The sequence below is a fragment of the Sebastes umbrosus genome, chromosome 2, assembly GCF_015220745.1.
Source record: "Sebastes umbrosus isolate fSebUmb1 chromosome 2, fSebUmb1.pri, whole genome shotgun sequence".
NCBI lineage: Eukaryota > Metazoa > Chordata > Actinopteri > Perciformes > Sebastidae > Sebastes > Sebastes umbrosus.
This window is the reverse complement of record NC_051270.1, coordinates 33433012-33451499: the sequence shown is the minus strand read 5'-3', so window position 1 is coordinate 33451499 and position 18488 is coordinate 33433012. Positions and strand designations below refer to the sequence as shown.

General features: G+C 39.3%; 1 protein-coding gene across 8 annotated transcripts in view; it reads right to left on the bottom strand.

Annotated features, from left to right (window-relative positions):
* The window catches only part of myo9aa (myosin IXAa), a 133917-nt gene that overhangs the window by 37486 nt on the left and 77943 nt on the right, over window positions 1–18488 (bottom strand). For all 8 annotated transcript variants that reach the window (XM_037793190.1, XM_037793198.1, XM_037793205.1 and 5 more), the window contains 8 exons: window positions 15097–15194; window positions 14486–14612; window positions 13968–14057; window positions 10917–11033; window positions 9322–9456; window positions 3543–3664; window positions 1727–1868; window positions 999–1194 (listed from right to left, as the gene is read on the bottom strand). In XM_037793190.1, the coding sequence (XP_037649118.1) occupies window positions 999–1194; window positions 1727–1868; window positions 3543–3664; window positions 9322–9456; window positions 10917–11033; window positions 13968–14057; window positions 14486–14612; window positions 15097–15194 (1027 nt within the window). The remainder of the gene's footprint in view (window positions 1–998; window positions 1195–1726; window positions 1869–3542; window positions 3665–9321; window positions 9457–10916; window positions 11034–13967; window positions 14058–14485; window positions 14613–15096; window positions 15195–18488) is intronic.

The following is an 18488-nucleotide window of genomic DNA, read 5'->3' as shown; positions in this document are numbered from 1 at the left end:
GAACAATCACTACTGAAACAGAACATATGGCGGAGATAAAGCGAACTATAATGAACAAAGAGGACTAACTGCGTGGCCTGTGAGCAAAACAGTACTGTGCATGGCAAGAAAACTGAAACAAATCCTGTTTGTAATTTCATGCAGTTGGCTAACGGTAATGCTTTTCAGCCGTCTTCATCTGAAGGAGAAGTAAATAACCATTATTCTCTTCTCTAAATTTAGTAGTTTGTTAGTTTACTATTATTCTTACTGAACTAAAAAGTACCTGCTCACATGCCATTCAGTAAAGTCAATGTCATTTCCCTCTTTGTGGATTTTGTAGTGCTGTTTTGACACAGCGAGCACAAATTTGAATCGTTTTTAATATTTATTCTAATATAATCTATCACTGAAAATTGTGCAGCTGCAACTTAATAATAAAGACACAAATTAAACATCAGTAGATGCCTTAAATCTGGGGTAGGCGGTTTATTTGGGCATCATCGTGCAACAAGTCTATAATAACCTTTTAGCATATTGTTATTCAAGTAATCTGAGAGAAAACTAGACTTCTGCTCCTCCTCATGGCTCTGTTTTCAAACTTTAGAAAATCTATCCAGTGACGGGAGACTTTGGCCAATCACAGGTCATTTCAGAGAGAGAGCGTTTCTATTGGCTGTTTAACAAATGCAGATACGCATGTACGTCCCTTCAGATAGTGAAAGCCTGCAGGAAAAGCTGCTATTCCAGCGTTGACAGCGACTACCTACACTGCAAATTAACCCAAAAAAGGAAGACGGACTTATCAAACTTGAATTACAAATATGCTAAAAGGTTATTATGGAATTTTTGCCCAATGATGCCAAAAACAAACTGCCAACCCCAGCTTTAATCCATTAATATATTGTATATTGTAAGCTCAGATAAGATTTCCCCGTCTATCTCCTACATCAGAGCGTAATCTGCCTCACCGCTATAATGTGCATATTAGTGGAGTTTCCATTAGTGTGAGAGCTCACCAGTCTTCTTCTGCGTGTGTCTCTTCCCAGCCTCTCTGAAAGCCACCAGGGCCCTGAAGTAGGCTCGGAGTACCGCCCAGCGGAAAGTGGCCGACGGGTCGATGCCCATCAGCCCGCAGATGAAGGCGTTCTTGCTGCTCTTCAGTAAAGCTACGATGTCCGGACGCATGTGGTCCGTGTTCTTCTCCCTGAAATCCTGTGTATGTGTGACAGAGATGTAAAAAATGTAGTCAATGGTATTATTTGTTTATTTTATTGGATCCCCATTAGATTCTGTTAAACTTCCTAGGGTCCGCACATTAAAAGATGTTCAAAGAAAAAATAATTTAATTGAAATCAAAGACCCAGCAGCGCTTCTACTCCATTGTCTTCACGTTCAGCTGTGATATGTTTGTGTTTGACCAGAGTACAAAGTGCGATAGAGCTGAAAACAGTCAGGTGTACCTGGAAATATAACTTTCCTCATGAAAACAAGCAGACTGGAATATTATCTGGCTTTAACTGAAAGCCATGACCGTCTGTTATACATATCAATAATGCATAACAATGCAGATCTTTTTACATTATTAGCTGTGACAAGGTTGTGACGATGATGATGTGTGTGAATGTGAGAAAAACAAACACTTCCTTCCACAAAAGCTCCATAAACTACAAAAACAAAGCTTTCCACTTTCCCTTCCTTTCCTGTCTATTCAGTGACTCGGTGTGGAAGTGAGGACGACACTGACCTTGACCCCGTACTTGACCTTGCCGGCGTAGTGTCGGATGATGAAGGCGGGCTCCATGACAGCGGGGAACTCGATGTAGCTGTTCCCCTCATGCTGCCGCTTGAACTTATCCAACAAAGTCTGGTTGGTGGCTTGAGGGAAACTGGAATATAAAGGACAGAAGAGTTTGATTTGTTCTTTTACATTTGTTTTTAATATGTAAGCACATGAAGAAGGGAGGAAATCACACGGTTGGTGCGCTTGTTTAAAGCTCTCAGCTACGTCATGAACGCTGCAGTATAAATCACACTTCTCATCTCATCATCCACAAAGAGCATCATGAGTTAAAGACATTATTTTTTCCACCCGTCACTACAACAGTACTTATTGTGGACCGCTGGAAACGTGGCAAGTTATCTGATCTGTAACCAGTTTTGACATTTTATCCTGTGACGCCACAGGTTGAGGATTATCACTTTAAGCCGATCTCGGCTCAGATTTCCTTCCAGTCCTTTAACATCAAGAGCCAGAGATTTTGAAGAAAATCAGCAGCTTACAGGAAGAGAAGAGCGGAAGAATGAGACACCAGGGGTTTTTGGAACGAGGTGAAACCTAAACTATGAAGTAAACTCAGCCAAAGACTCAGAGCTTTCTAGCTCTTCCAAGTGGGAGGACTTTGATTCAGTGTCCAAATGGAGAAAGGGGGGAATAAAGGAGGAAATACTGTTAGTGAAAATAGTCACATTACAGTCATGAACCTGAAAAGATTCAATTTACTCTGCAGTTTAGAGGGTTTACATTCTAGGCTACTCCATCTTACACTAGGGAAGTGCGATTATGGCCAAAATAAATATCACAATTCAGTTCAGTTCCCGATTATTCACTTATTTTAGGAACAAAATTTGTTTTGCTCTTTCACATTTAAATATACACAGCACTGCTTTCACTTCCATGTTGTGCAACTTTCCTGTTAAAGTGCAAATCTTTGCATCAAAATAAGACTTAAAAAGAGGTTCTTCTTCCCCTGAATTCAGTACATTTTCGTTTTGCCCGTCTGCTCTCTATTGAAACGAGTAATATACAGTATATTACTCTGCTACTCTGGACTGCAGTCGCAGTGGGTGCACACGCGAGAGCATGACAGATTCCTAAAAGTGAAGTCAAAACATCTGGATCGCCCCCTGGTGGCTGGCCGTTAGTTTAGGAAGCGTTTGATTTGATATGCAGCGGAGTTCTCTATGAGCGGAGCATTTTAAACGTCAATATCTCAGTCGATCATGTTCATTTAATTGTGGAAAGCCGGAATCGTGATCACGATAAATATTCGATTAATTGTGCAGCGAGCTAACAGACTAACATGTTAACAAAAAAGTGCCAGTTCTTATATCCAGCAGAGATGGAGCATTTGGAGTGGCCAGCTAGTCTCTTGATCTGTCTGCCACTTGGTGCCATAAAACCAAAACAAGGAGCTGAAAGATGCTGAAAGAGTTGGGTGATGTTTCATTCAATTTTAATATAAAAAGTTCTATGCAAAGAGAAAACACTGTCAAGCTGCAGCAAACATTTCATGCTTTACGGCTCATGGATGCAAAATTGGAGTTTTTTGTTTGCATTTTTTACCGTTAACTTATCTAACAGCTGACGTATAAAGACAGACAGGTGGTCTCCAGACCAACGTCCCCAGCTGGAATCAAACCAGGGACATGGCAGTTATATGGTGTTGCGTTTTAACCATTCAGCTATCAGGCCGCCTGCCGTTTACTTCACAGGAAAATAAAATGAGTTTCCACAGAAACAAACTAGTCAAACAGGAAGCCAGACAGGCTGAAAGACTCACTTGCACTCTTCATCCAGGAGGTGGAACAGCGCTGTGGGCTTCTTGCTGATCAGGTTGATGCAGCCTGTGTTGTCGATGTAGTCGATGTTGTGCCAGGTGATGCCCTCGGCCCTGTACTCCTCCTACAAGGACACACAATACAAAGAGAGGGCTCAGTGTCAGGGATACCTTCAAGAATAATAATAATACTTTGCTTCCAAGCATTGGATTTTGATGGAGGAACTGTAGACTTTTGATTTGGTTGCATTTCTTGTACTTTTATGTTTTAAAGCAGTTGGAAAATGATGATAGATGCAGAGAAAGAGTCTTAAAGTCTGGTCAAATTCAGTTTTAGGCCAGATGGCATACAGTATATATGGCATCAAAGACTATAGGCACCCATAATAATAATATTAATCATCAACGTGCCATAAAAAACAGACAACTGGTCCTATGTGAGTCAGGCTCTTAAATTGTTCAATCAAAGCAGCAGTGTTGTTTGTATGGCTGCTTTCATGTCGTGTCCCCGTGCTATAAAACACTCTTAAGATCTTTCCTGGCCTCTTGGTGGTTTAATAATGAGAGAAGCATTCAAAGCATTTATCAATTGTTCTTCCTAATGCATGTTATTTTCCTGTGTTCCTGGGAAAGAGATTTAAACAATGAAGACCTTAATCCAGAGGAGGTTTAATAAAAATCACTGGAATCTCCCTTTCTCTTGTTATGTTACCCTAAAGTCAGCAAAAATCAAGTTAATTACTGTTGCTTTCTCCACTACCTGTGCTGAAGACAGAGGACGATCCTCTTCTTCAGTGTTTGGTAAAAATAAAACCAAATATATTATGAGTGCTGATATGGGTAAAGTTTTGCAGAAAAATGTTGGACATCTTTTTCTTTTGCAGTTGTAGTTTCTGCTGAGCTAAAATCATACAAACAATCAAACTGATTCCATTCAACTCTTATCAACAAAAGATTTATTTAACTATTTTTAACTAAATATATTCTGCAACACCGGCTGTCACTCCCCTCCCCACTGAGAAGTGCAGCGGGTTCTTTTGGATATATTACAAAATCAAAAAGAAGAGCAGTGTTACACAGACAGTGTTCCACAGTCTGTGGAAAAACAACCATTTGTCCTCATCTTCTTTAGAAACATTTAAAGCAGCAAAAAGTGCCAATTACAGGATAACTGTGAATACTAACTTGTAATGCAACAAGAAGACAAGAGACATAGAGGCAGAAACTGACTTATTACTGACAATTACACAGCAATAAATATCTAAAGGTTGCCTACATTAGCCAACATAAGCTACTGGACATACAGACTGAACTGAGCAACCGTCTGTTTTACGGCTTATAACCTCAGCTTTTCATTTGTATGAAAAGGAATATCACCATCTCTTCTTTCAAAAGTGACATCATCTCACTTTAAAATCAATGATTCTTGAAAATTAACTTGATTTGATTTACTCAAGTACTGTATTTAAGTACACATTTGAGGCACATGTACTTTACTTGAATATTCCTATTTTATGCTACATTCCACTCCACTTCATTTCAGAGGTCAAAATTGTAATATTAACTCCACTAAATTTATTTGACATATAAGATACTTTTTACAGTACATAAATGATCTGCTTATATGATATGATGCAGTACTATACTACTAATATGCCCAGTAGTACATAAAGTATATAAAATGATCTCCACATTGACAAACTACAACATTAAAAAGCTCTTAAATGTATTTGTTAGTGATAAAACAGAATAATATAATATGATGATTATACTGATTATACTTCTTACTTACTAATACTTTAATTCTATTCATTAATTAATTAATTAACTAATTAATGGGTATTTCTACTTTGACTTAAATAAAGGATCTGAGTACTTCTTCTTTTTTAACTTTTATTGAGAGAACAGATTATAGACCTTTACTTAAATTCTGCGCACGGTTTAATATTCAGCTGTCTTGCATGTCTTTTTAGAGTAACATAAGTTAAAGAAGGGAATAACAACAAGGTAAACAAACGTATAAATGAATTATCTTTTAAATTGATGAAGCTTTATGTTGTTCAGTGTCATCTGTGACGTTTTAGTTTAACGTCTGGCTGCAAACCAAATTCCCTCCTGGATAATAATAAAGTTAAAGTTGTAGAAGACGCCCGTCTTTTCATCCCGTCACAATATCAACATCTCAGAACACGTGACAGTCGTCTTTCACTGACTAACTTCCTAATGACAGGTTTTTACTCTTGTGTCTTTTAATAACACTTGAGACACACACACACACACACAGGCTGGAAACCATCAAAGGAACACCTGTGCAGTGTAATCCAATACAACAGCTCTGGAATAAACGTTTGTGAAACTCATAACATTCAATTTGTGCGTCAGACGGGTGCTGACTCAAGTCTTTGGTGATCACTGCGCTGTGGTTTGAGGGGGTGTTGTATTGAATTGCATTATATTGAACAGGATACTGTATCCACCCCCTCCACATGCCTTTAAATCATCAACCAACAACTGCTGTGATTCACTCTTATTTTGACTAGTTCAAAATGTGCAGAATCAGCTTCTACTGTACACAGCTGCTCTACAGATTGTCTTCATACAGTACTTTGTTTACAGTTTGTGCTAATAGTGTTTCATTAATTTAGCCCAATAATTATAATATAAATTATAGCCTATTCCATCCTACTGCCGCTTTACATGTCTCTGTCTGTCATCATAACTAAAATTGCTGGCTTCATCTATCTCTTAATGTTGTTCAGACATAAGAGAGAGAGGGAGAGAGCAATGGTGAGTTAAAAACATGACATCATCGATAGCTGGAAGAAGACTGTTTTCTGTTCTCTCTCAGGCTGCATCACAGATGGATTTTTAAAGGGATAGTTTGGGTGTTTTGAAGTGGGGTTGTATGAGGTACTTATCCATAGTTAGTGTATTAACTACAGTATATGACAGTCGGCAAGACCCCAGTTTGGAGAAACAGACAGAAGTTACTGTACTGCTGTGGACGGGGCCGGCAGCAAAACGTATTTTAGCCACCTAAAAGAAAGACTCACCTAAAAAAAATCTATATCAGTTCAAGTGTACACTATATTTAGAATATTTTAGCCGCTTTACCTTGCCGTCAGACAGCCTTTTCCCGAGGGGAACTGAAGCCGTTGTATTCATCTACAGTATGTTCTTGCCAAAGCCACCAGACTCATTGAAAAAAAAACAGTAATTTTGCTTGATCGGTTAGCAACTCCCGTGTTCTATGAGGTAATTTTTTTTTATAGTGGAGCCTGTTGGCTTAGAAAAGAGCATAGATAATGGCTTCAGTTTCCTATCAGAAAGGGCTGTCTGATGGCAAAGTAAAGCTGTGAAAATATTCTAAATATAGCGTACACTTAAACTGATATTGATTTTTTTAGGTGAGCCTTTCTTTTAGGTGGCTAAAATACATTTTGCTTCCAGCCCCGTCCACAGCAGCAACCTCTGTCTGTTTCTCCAAACTGGGGACGTGCCGAACGTCATCTACTTTAGGTAATACTATGAATAAGTACCTCATACAACCCCACTTCAAAACACCCAAACTATCCCTGTAAACTTATTTTTCCATTGAAACCTTAATTAATAACTATTGTGATACATTTCCACATAAAATTCATCAGTTAACATTATCAAAGTAGGAACTATGCTGCGTATTTTCTAATATCCAACAGTACACAAGGATCAGATGACAAGATGGAGTTGGGAATCTATGTGCAAAACATGTTGCTGGATATTCTTTGTCCTTTTTAGATGAAGTGGTGGAAGAACTACTCAGTTCTAGAAATATCACGGAGTAAAAATACGAGTATTTACTTTTAAGTAAAAGTCCTGCATTCAAAATATAACTTAAGTAAAAGTAAGTATGAGCATCACTAGTGTTGCAGCTTGTAAAGGTGGAGATAAGTTCAACTACCTTATTTACTGCCAGGCAGTTTAATCCTTTCTATGATGGAACATAATGGTACCGTGGTAACAGATGTACAAGTTGGATAATAGCTGCTAATTATACTGTAGTATTCAAATATAAATATTATCATACTAATGTTTACTTCTTCCATTTCATGTCTTTCAACTACATGATTACTGGCAGAGGAGGTTGTTTGAAAAGGTTAGAAAATAGAGCTAAATAAGAAAATAAGTACTATTCCCCCTTAAAATGACCATGAAAATGCCCTTAAGCAAAGCATTTAGCCTAACTGGTCTCAACAGAGTGACTCACTGGCCGACAGATGAATGGAAATATACTGTACTGTATGTAACCGTAGACGAGGGTGTGAAGCTGGCTTCAGCGGAAACATGTAGTGTGCCAGTTCCTGGTCAACTTATCCTGGTTGAATCATTTTCAGGCTTCCTCAGTGGTGCACATTGATTTTTCCACACACAACTAATGCTATACTGTACCGACTGTAGGCCATTAGGAATTCATAAGCTCTCCAGTTTCCTCTGATCAAGTCTTTGGTGCAGTTTTAATCAACTGTTATAATATCAAAACTCCAAAACCATGTTCATTTTGAGACTTTAACTAAAATGTGGATTTTATTCTGTCATTGGCCTGATATGTATCCAGGATGTCTGAGAGAAAATGTGATTGTAGTGGCAGTTTGATCCATGGAAAACATTAGAAATCAATAGGACAACACATTTACTGTTCACATGCAGAGTCACTGGGTGTTCGTGGGGGTCAATATATTGGAAATCAGGAAGTGAGTTGACATCAACTCTGTCATTATCTGATCGAATGGTTGTTTACTGCAGGGTTTCAACCCTCTGACTTCTTAACCTTCTGATACTCAATGACAAAACATCAGCTCAGAGGGCTATGATAAAGAGCACAATATGTACTAGCACAAGCAGACATACTAAAAGTACAGTAAAGAACGGCCACTTCAGAAATGTTTCGCACTTTTTGCTAGTTAAAAGAAATGTTTGGGGGCAAACAAAGTACTGACTGACTGGGTGTTTAAACTTCTCCACATTTATAGATTGTTTAAACTATATAAACACCATATGTGGATAAAGTGTGCATAGATGTCATGTTCACATTTGTTCCCTGCAGAGGTTGCATTAAAACATGCATGCTTGACAACTTGTTTGCTTTATGAAGCTTTGAAAATTTGAGCCATTACTTGCGAAGTCCATCAGATCATATGATGAACAAACCACCGTAACATGGCAAATCTGACAGGCCCTTAATGAACGGCACAATAATTCTGCGTTTCACTTTCAACTTCCTTTGTACAAAACTGGAAAGACTTGAGGACACAGTCCTTCATGTCTCGGTGTAATTCATGAACAGCACGACAAACATGTCAGGGCAGGTCGGCTGATTCAGTTAATCTCGGGGTAAACACAATGTTTAACTTACGGGCAAATCTTACAGATCGTGACTTTAAAAAAACCCTTTGAAGTGGATTGGCTCACTTAAGAGAACATACATCCTCAGTCACGGTGGTCACAGGGGGGGTGAGCTGAGTCATACGACTGTCAGCAACTCTGTTGCATAATGTGATGAAGAATTCCTCCATTGTTCCAGTGTCATTGTAATGTACGTGCACTGCGTGGTGGGATAAGCATGACGGATTTCCTTGGAAACGGTCACGGCCAAAGAACTTAAGCGGGTGGATCTACAATATGTTAAAACAACAGTAGCTCAGAAGTTCAGCTCCCAGTCAAAGCCTGAAACAAGAAGCCAGCTCCTAAGATTTATCGAGCTTGAGAAAAAAGAATGACTAAGATGAAAATCTAGTTGTCTTACTTGTTCAAGCTTGAAGATGTGCTGGTTGAAGTAGTGCTGGAGACGTTCGTTGGCAAAGTTGATGCAGAACTGTTCGAAGCTGTTGTTCTCATAATCCTCAAACCCGAAAATGTCGAGCACTCCAATGGACAAGATCTGAGGAAGACAGACAAACACAACATGAAAAAAAAATCAAAATCTCAGACACTGTGCTGTCAGTGAGGGTTATAAATCTTTGAAGGTGATTGTTGTCCAACGAGAGTTTCATAAATACACTAAAATTAATTTAACCTCTTAAACTCCCCTAGGACAACTGCAGCAAGCTCAGTTTTAGTTAGAAAAGATACTGAAACTAGAAACTATAAAACCTAAGGAATCCATTGGTACCAACCATGTCATACTAGCTTGTCGGGAAGGAGGCTAAATAACGCTCCAAAGCTGGGCTAAATTTTGGCGAGGAAAAACTGGCATGGCCATTTTCAAAGGGGTCCCTTGACCTATGACCTCAAGATATGTGAATGAAAATGGGTTCTATGGGTACCCAAGAGTCTCCCCTTTACAGACATGCCCACTTTATGATAATCACATGCAGTTTGGGGCAAAAACCATGCAGTTACAATACAAATGTGTTTTTTTAGCCTATTGTAAAATGGCATATTTGAATAATTCTGCTTACTGGGGCCCATAAATAGTTTTAGAATTGTATAAATGTGTATCGTTGTAAAGCTGAGACTCTTGTGGATCCAATGAGCCCAATTGTATTCATGTGTGATGATGTTAGTCCCCATAGTAGCCATTTCATCAAAGTGAGACCATTCTTGAAACTTGACCTCGCTGTATAAAATGACCTGTGGTGACCTCTAGGATAATCACAGCCTCATGAAACTTTACAGCCACAAACTAGAGACCTAGAGCATTCAGAGGATGGATGGCTTTCCTAGGTAGATTGACAATAAGGGGGTTTCTGAGCAGTTTCCAGAACAGAAGTGCTCGCTATTCAATCGCCAAAAAATGAAATTCTTACAGAAATCTCCAAATGTCAAATTTTTTGTATACCAAATCACAGCATGGCTTTTTCTATGGTGTTCCTCAAGGTCTTGGTGACTTAATGTGGTATTTTGAAAGGATCATTGATCATTTTTGTCAATTATTGAGTGGTTAAAAATGGTTAAATTATCACCAAATCTGTTTAACAAATGGTATCAACCCAAAGATTGCTGCAACAACTGACATTACATACTTCCATCGATATGTTCTAAGCCCTTAAACACTCTGAAACCTTCAACACTTTAATAGGCACGTAACAAAACACAATGTTTATTACAGATTTATGACTAGAACAACGTAACACAGTGCTGAGCTGCATCTCAAATTAATCTTCAGGTTCCCAGCTTTCAGATGATGTACACCACTTCTATGTGACATTTACTGTTGACCTGCTATCTCCCCCTAAAGACCCCTGCCACGCCTAAGAGGAGGGAGTGGAAGTGGTTAAGTGACAGTTATTATGTTGAGATTGCCCATGCTTGAGAATCTCTCAGACTACAGCTTGTTCTTTAGGCGGTTTAACTGATTTACAGGTGATTGTAAAAGTCGCTGTGTTTGTGTCGGCCCACCTTGGTGGTCTCCTCCAGGTCCTTGATGTTGAGCAGAGCGTGGTTGATCCTGAAGACGATCCAGTCAAACAGAGCGCTGTACAGGGACTTGGACATGGAGTCTCTCACCGTACCAGCCTGCAGGTAGACACACACAGACACACACAGTATCTCTTTAGTGTTACTCCCACTGGGAATACCTCACTTTACAACGTTTGATTAAGAACGGAGAAGTATGATGCATACAACTCTTTTCATGCACAGTGTTATAGGAGAGACACTAATGTATAATATTTTGCCCAACCTAAGCTAACCAACTACTGTCTCTTGCTTCATATTGACTGTACAGATGTGACTGTGATATCGATTTTCTCATCTAACCCTCAACAAGAAAGCAAATAAGCATAATTCCCCAAATGTCCAACTAATGACATTTATTTGTGCAGAGCCAGAGGTTTGAAGAGTCATCCATTACAATACAACTCCAGACATCGTTCCTGAGTCGCCCTCTGAAGCTCAACGCTGCACACATCTGTATTAGACATCAGAGCTCGGCCTTGTTACACTGCACTTTCTTACAGGTCCAACATAAAGAAAAAAAGACACAGTGAATGGAGGCATTTAAAGATAGAAAATAAAATAGATTTATATTGAGGTCAAAATGTCTCAGACAACACTGGCTCAGCTTGAAAAAGGTTATTTAAAAAGAAGTCAAGATGTGCAGACAGTTGTATTTCTCCTTTACAACCAAACATTTATAGTTTGAGTGTAAATCACATCCTCACTGTGCTGTCAGCAACCACTGAACTCAGAACCCTTACTGGAAAAGGTGTGGTCGTATCTAGAAGGTAACCCACAAATTGCGAAACCTTGCAAAAACTCTTGCAAGACTCTCTGCCCGACGACCTATTCTAAACTTAACCAATAAAGGTCAAAGTCTAACCTTAACCATCTCACAAAAGTTTCACAAATGTGGGTTACCTTCTAGACAAACCAAAATGTATAAAAGGGTAATCCTAAAAGGTAAAAATCAGATAAACAGGAGAAACCAGACAACTGTACTACTCAAACATTCCTATTCTCTACTGAAACTTTGGCACAGACATGCTGGCAGACTGTATTGTATCACAGCAGGACGTCCCGGGGCCATTACTAATGTTATTACCACATCAGGTTGACTCATGGGATCTGCCAAACCAATCGAGTGTGGCACAAACGGTATGATCTGCCAAGTTCTGGTGGACAAGGCTGCTGTCATGGCCTAATGGAAATATTAGCTTTAATAGGCTAAACATAGACTGTTTATACTAAAGGCTCTGCTGCTGGGAAGACTAGCATGATGATCAGATGACAAACATTAAATATTTGTAAGATATAGAAGAAGATATGGAATAGTTCTTTGTATAAGCAGGGAGATTATTTGACAAAAGCTTCCTTGTCAAATTATTAAGAAAAAACGTTCTAATCCCCGTATCCGCTGGAAAGATTTGACCTTGCAGCAGCAAAGGTGAGCCGTGGTCCTCAGAAACAAAACACACCATGAAGTGGCTACTCAAAGTTAAAATTCCTTTGTTTCTAAATAATTAACAGGGTTATTTTTAGCAACCTCAGACCAAATAAGCCTTCCATGAGTCAGGACAGATATTATTTTGAACCCTGTACATACTGCGGTCTAATGGCCCATAAGCTTTTCATTATTCAGAGGAAGTTGGACTTAAAACATTCAAACGGAAACAGCCTCATAACTCTGACCAAATGGGGAAAAGTCGTTACAGAAACGCTCAGATTTCTTTGAGGTTTTCAAGTGTATGATTTCAGCTAACAGGCAGTGAGATTGTTGTGACTGTTAGAGCAATATTTACACAGAGACCACCCAGGGATCTCCCAAAAACAATCACAGTTTGTTCATTTAAAAAGGCTGCTAAATATCCAGCAGGCCCATTATGAGGTTGAACGTGTAACACGCCAACATCTTTTAGGGAGAGTTTGTGGTAAAATACTGCTGAGACAGTTTCTTTTGGGTGTTGGCGATTTGTACTGGAAAATAAGAAAATCCTTCAAAATAACTCACTGTATGTGTGCAAGAAATATTAAACATCAGTGGAATATGAAATATTCAGGCATCATGGCAAGTTTAAAAGTTAACTAAATCTGTGTGCACGTATAAAAACTGACACTGTATCCATGTTGTTGTTCCCTCCTCTCTCTCAGATGGCTCTCATCTGCAGACCGTGACGTGTGTTTGTTTTCAGAGAAAACTGTAGAGGGACTTGAAATGCCTTCCCGTCTCTCTAAACACACTGAAGGACTCTGTGCATGTGTGTGTTGGTGTGACCGTGTGTTCATGTGTGTTCATGTGTGTTCATGTGTGGCCACAGACTGAAAGAGCTGCAGAGAGAGAGAGGGAGAGAGAGAGAGAGAGCAGGAGGAGATCCGGCCCTGGTGCACGCTGTCCTGTAAACACGGCCGGGTCAGACCGAAGAGACGAGGCTGCAGCGCCGTTATTGAGTTGGCAAAATGCCTTCAGTCGCACTACTGAGAATGATACTATAATTAAACTCTTACAACTAATACAAAAACTCATGTATCTTTAGGTCTGACTCTAATTCCATACTACAGTACAGTAAGACTTGTTGCAAAGAGCTGACTGAGGCATGTTAGCACAGTGATGAAGAGGAGAGAAAGTTAATAAAGAAGATTTTCAACAAGGTCTCACAACCAGTTATAGTGTATAACACTGAATCTTTAGCCCAGTTACAGAATGCTGCACACTTGAGAAACCAGTGAGGGAATCAAGTTTAGGTTGTGCAGTAGTCTAGAGCAGCACTTTGATTTTTACTCTTCAAGTCCCTCTCTCTATGAACATGCCAAAATAATTATACAAAATGTAAGACCATGGACAATAATGACGTTTTGCCTGGTCGACTTCTGAGAACATTTGAGAACACCTGTAAGGAATTTCACCATCTGGGACTTCATTTAAATGTCTTTTCTGTATCTACATGTCTAAATTGACCATGCTTGATATTGCACATTAATCTGATATTTAATGTTCGTTAAGTTGAGTCTCACCTCGGAAAGTTTGTAAGGAACAATCAGCTTCTCTCCAACGGTTATTGTCTTCCGAGTTGTCAGAGCTTCAAACAGCATCTCTTCTTTGACCTGATGATCACGACAGCGAGAGAGAAAATGAAATGAGTTAAATCTCCACTGAAAAGGTGATAAAGCCATCATTCAATGCAATGTATATACTGTATGTGTACACTTTTATCCACACTTTGTGTGCATGACATCATTTACAGTGGATAACTAATGTATCTTTCACATAAAGTGCTCATATTTAAACCATGGAGACCATGTTTTATGTTATATTAATTTCTGTCATATTGTGTAATTATGAAATCCTGAAAAGTCTATTTTCTGTGTTGTTTTATTTTGTGTTGTTTTGCAGTACAAAAGAAACCCAATAGGAGCAGGCACATCGTGTTAGACTTTGACACAGGCCATCTTTTTGTTGATCTACAGTAAACAAACACACATTTAAAGAATATGCGGCAATAAAACCTCCCAGCAGCATTATTTTTCAGTACCTCCAGCAGTTCTGAGACGACAGGCAGCACCTCTGGGTTACAGATGTCGATGGAGTCGTCCCTGTAGGTTTTCCTCTTGTAGCGGATGTTGCCCAGGTAAAGGATGGCTGACAACAGGCAGAAGATCCTAAACAACAATTCAAGAAACGTTTAAGAGATGCTGCACTGGAAAAATACTGTGGGACTGTCTGTAACTGCTAGAGCTGCCTGCCTGCTAGTCAATTAGTTGACTAACAGGCCGTTTTGGTCTTAGATTTCTTTAGTGGATTATGTGTTTTTAATGCTTTTTCATGCTGAATTACTTATTTCTGAGAAACGTTTGAACACATCTCTGGTAAACACAAGATTTAAAGTGGTGCATTTGTGTGATTCTTTGTGGAAAAACTCAGTTTTACAGATCTGTCAAATAAATCAACTAATCCATTAGTCAACAAAACCTTATGAATGTTAGACGACTAACATGATAGATATCATGATATCTCGATATATGATTTTATGATGAAACGATTCCATTGAAAGCCGATAAATTATCATATTGAATAGTTGCCCAGCCCTAGCGTGGAGGATGAGGTGGATCACACACTTATGGTGGTCATGTGTGTGTCACTCACTGTTTGCGTGTGGAAGGAAGGAAGCCCACCATCTCCATGGCCAGCTGAAGTCTCTCAAAGTCGTGCTTCAGGTCTTCTCCTTCCACTGTGAAGCAGTCCTGCAGAAAGAAAAAGCAGCAACCGGGTGTCATCAGGTTTACAGCGGCTGTTACGACACGGCGGCCTGGAAGCCAAAAGAGCTAATGACAAGACACTAAAGACTGTTGACATACACAGTGCCCAAATGTTTTTAATGTTTACAGAGTGTCCAACAAAGACGCTTAAAATAGCTTTTTAGTTTACTTGGCAGGCGAAACAAAAAAACAGCAGAGTGGCCTGAAGCAGACAGAACAAATGACTCAGACTAAAATAAGCTATCATTAAGAAGCTTGGGGGTCAAACACTCATCACAGTGATGTGCGGAGCGTCAGCAGCGTGTGCAGCTTCTGCTCATGCAGTGGAAAATCTGGCCCTGCTTCCCCGTTTAAAAACAATCCACAGAAAACTGGCGAGCAGGTAAAAGAGCTGAGAGGAGCAGCAGTTTATGGGTTTTCCTGTGTTGAGTGATGGATGATGAGCTAAACTAGGAGGTTGTTTTGATGCAACAACAGTGATGTGTGCAGAGCTGCAAGACAATGCAGACTTGATTATCTTAAAGGTTTAGAAAGGTGCTGAATAAAACTATGGCTTTTGAAAAAAAAAAAAAAAAAATTATGATTGTGAATTAATCATTAAAAAAATTTGGCGGGTCCAAAATTAATGTTTTCCTTATCTCTGTGGAAGATATCTGACGTTTGGTTCCCACTTCTAATTAGGCTTGTGAGACAATATTTTGTTTTGTTTGTAAATTAACATTATTGTCACACATTGCATTGTACACAGCACAGCACACAGTGAAATTTAATATCTGCATTTCACCCATCCTCGTATGAGGAGCAGTTTGGGGGGCTGGTGCCTTGCTTATGGGCACCTCAGCAGGTCTCAGGAGCACTAGCATCTCTTCAGCTAACAATCCACACTCTGTACTTGGTCCCAAGCCAAGTATATAGACTGAGCTACTGCCACCCCAGTAAAAGTAAAACAATGTTGGTATTACGTGGTATCTCTGGGTCATCAGTTAGTGTGGAAAAAACAGATAAATGGCTGAGATTAAGTGCCTGGCAACGACTTGTTGTGAAGTGAATGCAATGGAAAAGGGGAGGGAAAATACGACATCAAGTAACTGAGTGTTATCAATGTTATCAATAGCACCTTTAAGTGAAAAAATACTAACTTTTGAGCATTACAGGCTTATTATGTCACGCAACACTTCCTAATACTAGTGAAATATAGCTTAATATGAGTTTTCCCAGCTGATATCTTTTTATGTTGAAACCCCTAAATATTACATCTTATTTCAAGAAATCTTAACAAGCTAATTTTCACTTTTTCCACAGGCAGATTGCTTATGCATTGCTTATTTTTGAAGTGGCCTTTTTCCAAGTTCACATCTTACGTAGAACATGTAATACACGTGAAGTGCAGATCTCATAGAGCAGAGCAGGAATGAGTCCTAAAATCAGGAAATGAGTTAGCATTTTAGCACTTCTGGTTCCCTCGTCTGGAAGTCAAAGGGCTTTTAGTCAGATGCCTGAAATAAGGTCTGTGGTTAACACAAGCTGAAGAGATTTTAACGTTTTGTTCTACGACAGAAAATACATCAGTTAATATCCCACTGGGGAATTTTGAAGCTTTTACGTGTCTTAAAAAAGGCGGTTACTAACAAATGGCTAAATGAGACTACTAAGAATGATCACGCCGACTCGTCCTCCTTTACAGCCTCGTTGTGTATACTCGCGTTTCTCGCAACCGTGGTGTAGTTTGTTGTTTGTTTATAGCGTTTATAATGTTTTACTTCTGTCGATTGCATTTACACTTCAAAAATCATAGAAGTGGTGTTCATTTGTGGAGATTATCTTGCTGAACAAAACGTGTAGGTATCATAAACGTTTGTTTGCCACAGAGCTTATTTTCTGGAATAATCCAAAACACAATCCCACTGGCTTTTTGTCGAGGGAACCAGGGCGATGCTAACTTCCCGGTTGGCCTACAAAAATACTTCATCCCTGCACCACTGTATTGACAAGACTAGAATCATAAAGTCCAACAAAACAAAAACAAGGCATTAAAATAGTGAACATAAACTACTGTAGCAGAAATATTACTTAGAAAACAAATGCACATGAGAAGTAGTAAACTCGTGGATAAATCTGGATTAGCTGTTTATGAGAAGAGGAAGAGCGTTTCCCCGACTAGGACCACATGCTTTGATGTAACTACATAACTACACAGTGGTTCACTACATCTACACCCACCGTAATGTGAGCTCTGCTCTTTGCTTTATGGGCTCATTCCACTATGGTTGCCATAATTATCACATACCGAGGCCTCAGGAAGACAAACACTCCAAACACGAGACTCACACTTAGACCAACGTGCCTCCTTCTCCTTGCCTCCCTCATTCTCTGCTTTCATGGCAGAAACTCACACTGACCTATTAGTGACTCTGGTTTTACATTTCTATAGCAGGAAAATCTCCATTTGATACCAAAATAAGCTCTAACTTAAACTTTTTTCCAATAAAAACATTTTGTCAATGTAGTAAAAAGGTGTTTGAGGATTACAGATGTTGTAAATGTTAAAAATATAGGGATAGTTTGGGTGTTTTGAAGTGGGGTTGTATGAGGTACTTATCCATAGTCAGTGTGTTACCTACAGTAGATGACGGTCTGCATGCCTCCAGTTTGGAGAAACAGACAGGAGTTACTGTATGGGAGCAAAGTAATGTAATGCTGTGGACGGGGGCAGCAGCAAAACGTATTTTAGCCCCCTGAAAGAAAGGCTCACCTAAAAAAAATCTATATATTTATGTGTAAACTATATGTCGAATATTTTCACCGCTTTACCCCGACGTGAGACAGCTATACAGTCCGAGTTTCTGACGGGGAACTGAAGCCACTCTCTATGTTCTCCCCAAAGCAGCCAGACTCCATTGAAATAAATAGTAATTTTACCTGACAGAAGATGGGAGTTGCTGGTCTACCGCTGCCTTGATCGGTTAGTTTCTTTGTGTTATTGTTTGACTTTGGTTAGTTTGGATTCACCAAAGTCACTCAATAGCACAAACAATCAAACCAATCGAGGCAGCGGTAGATCAGCAACCCCCGTATTCTGCGAGGTCAAATTACAGTTTTTTTTCAATGGAGTCTGGTGGCTTTGAAGAGAGCATGGATGGATACAACTTTAGTTCTCCGTCAGAAACAGCTGTCTGACAGCAAGGTAAACCGGCGAAAATATTTTAAATATAGCATACACTTAAACTGATATTGATTTTTTTAGGTGAGCCTTTCTTTTAGGTGGCTAAAATACGTTTT